Genomic DNA, 5,099 nt, shown 5'->3' on the forward strand with positions numbered 1-5,099 from the left:
ACAAAAAAAAAGAAAAAAAAAAAAAAACAGAAGATGCCTTTTAATGTTGAAAAATCTTCATGCTATATCATACCCGAGGTGCCCGTGCACCCATTTCTTGAAATGCCCTTGGATTTTGCAAAAATGCCACAACTTCATTGATTTCCTCTTTCATAGACTCAATACTTGCAAAATTCTTCAATGGTATTGGTGGTTTCTTCACCCTCTGCAAAACAGCCATAAAGCTTACAACTTTTCCTCTGCGAGAATAGTATATACTAAATACTGCCAAAACAGATTTAAAGGAGGGAGGCACCCCTTGCGCGCTGCAGGGGGTTGCTTGGTTACCTTCATCTGTTCAAAAGCTGTCTTTATGGGGTCAACACCATCCTTTCTCTTCTGCTTGATTCTTCTTAATTTTTGGTTAACATAATACTTCTGCAAAAGATTTTATTATAATGAGTAATAATAAGCTCCCAATCTACTAGTCAAGAAACTATGCTCATTAACAGATACTAAATCAAGGAAGCTGAAGGCATGGCATTAGTGGTTGTAATCTATGTCCAGGAGGGCAATAACATGGGTTATTGCTTAATAAATAATTAAAGAATATAAGACCTACATTCTTATCAATGAAACTAACCAACTCAGTATATTTAATATGGAAAGTTTGAAGCTTGGTTTAAATCAAATACAACATATTTGAATCAACACAAATTTTTCTTAACAGTTCAGTAAAACTAAATTGGAATAGTCTCCTATGTGATTGTGACTTCTGCAATACTTCATATTGCTTTCATCTTGATTTGTAAGCCATCAATTTACCCTCAAGCTAGGGTAACATAATAAAATGTCACTATGCAACATCAAAATTGAAACAAGTAATACACAAGCTAATGTTAAGCAGGATTGCAGGAATCCCCCAAAACATGGAAACAATCAGAAATTTAGAAGATAGTGTGTCAGATGCAAGAAAGAAGCAATACCACTCGGCGCAACTTCCGCATATTGGGATCTCTTCGCAAAGGACCATAGCCAAACAGACGTGGGACTTTTCTCCCCAAAAATTTGAACACATGAAACATAACAAATCCGAATACAGCAGCTCTAACAAAAAACCAAAAGTACCATCCAGTGAGTTCATCCGTTAATCTGGATTTATAATTGAATTCTGCCTCTGATTGCCATTTCAAGTACCACGTGGCGTCAACTGTCTGATATATTTCCTCTGGCCAAGCCATTCCTAATCTCATCCTCACCTGTAATACAGTGACAACAGAGGTTTCAAAAACTTGTTATTCAAAACTGACCACTTAATTAGCAAATGGGAAGTTCTCAGATCAACGATACCGGATAAGGGACTAAAAACTCCACAATAGGAAACCCTATCACCATCATTAAGTCATCAGTTATATCCTTAAGTTCTGTAAAGATCCGATTTCTTGCTTTCACAACAACTTCAGAATTCCACAGCCCATTAAAAACCCAGCGAGACACCCTAAATATCAGGAGGAACTGCTGACGGAAGTCCAGCTCTGAGAAAGGAATCCACATCAGATGAACAGCTGTTGGAACACCAGAAGCAAGCATTTTCATATACAGCACATCGAAACCCCCAAAATCTTCAAAAAGCATTTCAAATTCCTGAAATAAGAAGGTATTCACTAACCATCATATGAGTAACAAAACAAAATAGGTCTCTTAAGAAGAAATACAATTGATAAGGCTACAACCTTTATGTCAACATAAAATTCTTTCTCCTCCCCCTTTAATGCAACATACATGGCACCCCAATCATGCCTAATCCGAGCATGCTCTATTAGCTTTCTGGAGACAGCATAAGGAACAGCCATGGGATGCATTTCCCATCTATTTTTCTCTTCATTGTACCATGCCCTTGACATTACTCGATCACGGTCCAAAAGAATCCTTTCCTACAATGGGCAAGTAATGAGAAATGAACATAGCAGCAGCTAATGACCAAAAAGCCTGACCCAACTTTATGCTCAAAATATGTATGGTTAAAGTTGATTCAGCACTAAAAATACATCTAAAAGCGAAATGGAACCTGTCTTTCAGCCACATATTTTCTGCCAAACTCAGCATCTTCCATTAAATTGCGTTTTAAATCCGCTTTAGCTTCTGCGCGCCACTTCTTCCAACCATGGTACAAATGAAGGCTAACAGCTTTAGGAACCACAACCTCCTTATTTCCAAACATCCACTTTAACTGAACATCAGGAAAACCCTTAACCACGTCTTCTTCTGGTGAGGAAACAATATAGCGATTTTCCTTGCCAAACTTCTTCATATGTTTTCTTATCTGAGCCTCTAAATTTCTTTGCATATCCCTTGATTCTTGAAGACGTCTTTTCAAACTTTGAGCAAAATCAATGGAATCTTGATGAAAGAATGGCCCAAGATCTTCAACATCCAAAATACTAGGAAGAATGATTTGTTCTAAATGTTTTCTCTGTGCAGTTTCCAAGTCTTTTTGAATGTCCAATTTTGAGAGACTGGTAACTGGACTTGCAGACGAACTGAAACCACAAATTTATGCATGAAGACATATGATTCCAAAGGCTTAATACCATAACTAACTTGCATTATAGAATATTGCGCAACAAAGAAACCCTTTGCACTCAAGACTGAGAAAATTTGACACCGTCAAATAGATTAAAATAACACATGTGTTATATGGCTTTGATTGCAGCTTTAGCTTACAAGAATGGCTAATTCAAAAACATATTCAAGCAAAAGTAAAGGCAACTTCAACTTCCTCCCTATCTATCAGGCAACTCAGAGACAAAAGAATGATAAAAAATTAAAAAGTGCGAGTTTTACATCCGAAAATATTGAAGAGTATGAGGAATGAAATCTCTTATTGAAATTTCACCCAAACTGCCGCATTGACGCGCCACCAACAAAACTAGATTAAAAAAACCACATCCAAATTTAACTAAGACATAACATAATAATACATTAATGCAACTAATCAAAATGCAATCAATCAGGTTATTAAAAAAAATGCATTCAAGTAAAACCTTTTGGTCTTCTCCTTGTGCCTCATTTCTCGCTTAAACCTCTCCACCATCTGCTCACACTCCCACTGAATGAAGTTAATCTCCCTGACTCCATAACTCAAAGCCACCGTCTCCTTCCTTGAAATCGCGTCTTCAAAATCCCCAACTTTCTCCCATATCCCATTGTACTCATCCTCCAACTCCGCAACCTTCTTCTCTATCGTCTCCACCGTCAACTTCTCTTCCTCCTCCAACCCCTTCTTCTTCTCCTTCCTCCTCAATTTTTCATACTCGCCTTTCGCAGCCAAAATCTCATCGATTATCTGCCCGGCGCGCTTCCCCAACGCACCCTTCTGCCTTCTCAGAACTCTCAACTGCGGGTACAGCCTGTCATTGATCTCCCCACGCACCTCCTCCTTCTTCTCATTCACCGCCTTCATCGCCGCCTCCACCTCCTCCATTCCCCCGTTCCCGTTCCTAACACCTTCCACAGTCCTCAGAAGAACCGAAACCGTTTCTAGAAGCTTCTCGGTGCAATCAGCGTACTCATGACCACTCTTCGCCTTCTCTTTCCCGGCGTTTTTCTTCTTCCAGGAAAAGACATCTTTCACAACGGCAGGGACGGCAATTGCAGTTGCCGTAGGAGGAGAGGAGAAGGCGCCGAGGGCCGTAACTCCGAGGGTGAAACAAAAGAGCGCTTCCTTGAAGAGGCATTTGGGAGGTGAGGCTACTCCGACGTCGTTTCGGTTTTGGTGTTTGGGTGTGGTTGTGGAAGCGCGCGTGATAGAGATAGGGTTGTTGTTGTTCCGGAGTAGGTTTAAATTGGGAGTGAGTTTTTGGTTTCGGATTGGGAATTGGAATGGGAATGGTGAACGGAGGGAATGGGAATGGAGTGGGTGAGGGTGGAGTATAGAGTCCATTGGATTTTTAGTCAAAGGAGAGGAAGGAGGGAGGGAGAGAAAGACATAGGCATTGAACTCAGAAGTGTAGTGGTAGAGTGTGGACTGTGGAGTGCGGGAGTAGGAAGAGGTGCTATGTCATCCTCTACCTTCGCTCTTGCAAGAGCGGAAAGTGCGACTTTTGTTCGCCCACTTCTTAGTTCTTCCTTAATACAAAAAACAAAAATAATTAATTCGTGAGGAGGAATGCTAGGGCAGCAATTTTTGTGCTTTCTAATTATCAATTGGTTATTCATAGTGTTTTTACTTTTTAATAGTGTGAGATTATATCTAATAGTAAAAAATTATTTATTTTTTGTTTGATAGTTAAATGTTGGCCACAAAACACAAAATTTAGTGGTTCTCTAGACTTTCTTATTCGTGAGTGTCAATCGGGACTCTATCCTTTTTAACGGAGAGGACAATATAATTTGATGGAAAAATAATAATAATAATAATTTTTGTACCCAAAAAATTTAATTTTTGACAAAAGAGTAAAGTATCATTTTTTTCTCCAACGTTTGGGATAAATCTTATTTGTGTCCATAACGTTTAAATCGTCCTATTTATGTCCTTAACGTTTGTAAAAGTGATTCAATGTCATCCTGCCATCAATTACACATCATGAACGCTTTAGTTTGAGTTTTAAAAATCTCTTCTTGAAGTTAGAATACAAATGTCTGGGATAGAATCGATGATCTACTCCAAAAATTAGCTTATCAAATGTTGAAACTAATTCCTACAACATTTACATAATTCAGTTTTCTAGGGACATAATTGAATCTAAACACAAATAGTGGGTATAATATTAAAATCGAACTCATCCAAGTGAGACCTAATTGAAAATGAATACATCCAAGTGAGAATAATTGAAAAATATAATCTGATTTGTTAGTATAATTGATAGTAGGATAACATTGAATCTCTTTTATAAACGTTAAGGATACAAATAGGACGATTTAAACGTTAGGGACACAAATAGGACTTACCCCAAACATTAGAAACAAAAACAATTTAGCAGGTTTGGTGTCCCTAGAGTACTCATCAGTGATGGGGGCACTCACTTCTGCAATAAACAGCTTTACTCTGCCATGGTTCGGTATGGAATTTGCCATAAGGTGGCTACTCCATATCATCCACAAACTAATGGGCAAGCTGA

The 5,099-nt window shown here is 38.5% G+C and overlaps 1 protein-coding gene across 3 annotated transcripts in view; it reads right to left on the bottom strand.

Annotated features, from left to right (window-relative positions):
• LOC107617703 (probable inactive ATP-dependent zinc metalloprotease FTSHI 5, chloroplastic) overlaps nt 1-4,078 on the bottom strand; it is a 13,758-nt gene extending 9,680 nt beyond the window's left edge. For 2 of the 3 annotated variants that reach the window (XM_016319544.2, XM_021112136.1), the window contains exons 1-7: nt 3,024-4,077; nt 2,048-2,519; nt 1,713-1,913; nt 1,330-1,623; nt 966-1,238; nt 328-417; nt 74-205 (exon numbers count right to left, since the gene is read on the bottom strand). In XM_016319544.2, coding sequence (XP_016175030.1) covers nt 74-205; nt 328-417; nt 966-1,238; nt 1,330-1,623; nt 1,713-1,913; nt 2,048-2,519; nt 3,024-3,922 — 2,361 coding nt within the window. In that variant the 5' untranslated portion in view covers nt 3,923-4,077. Of the gene's footprint in view, nt 1-73; nt 206-327; nt 418-965; nt 1,239-1,329; nt 1,624-1,712; nt 1,914-2,047; nt 2,520-3,023 lie in introns of all 3 variants that reach the window. The other variant, XM_021112137.1, reaches the window with a different exon arrangement.

The sequence above is a fragment of the Arachis ipaensis genome, chromosome B09 (genome assembly GCF_000816755.2).
Source record: "Arachis ipaensis cultivar K30076 chromosome B09, Araip1.1, whole genome shotgun sequence".
Classification (NCBI taxonomy): Eukaryota; Viridiplantae; Streptophyta; class Magnoliopsida; order Fabales; family Fabaceae; genus Arachis; species Arachis ipaensis.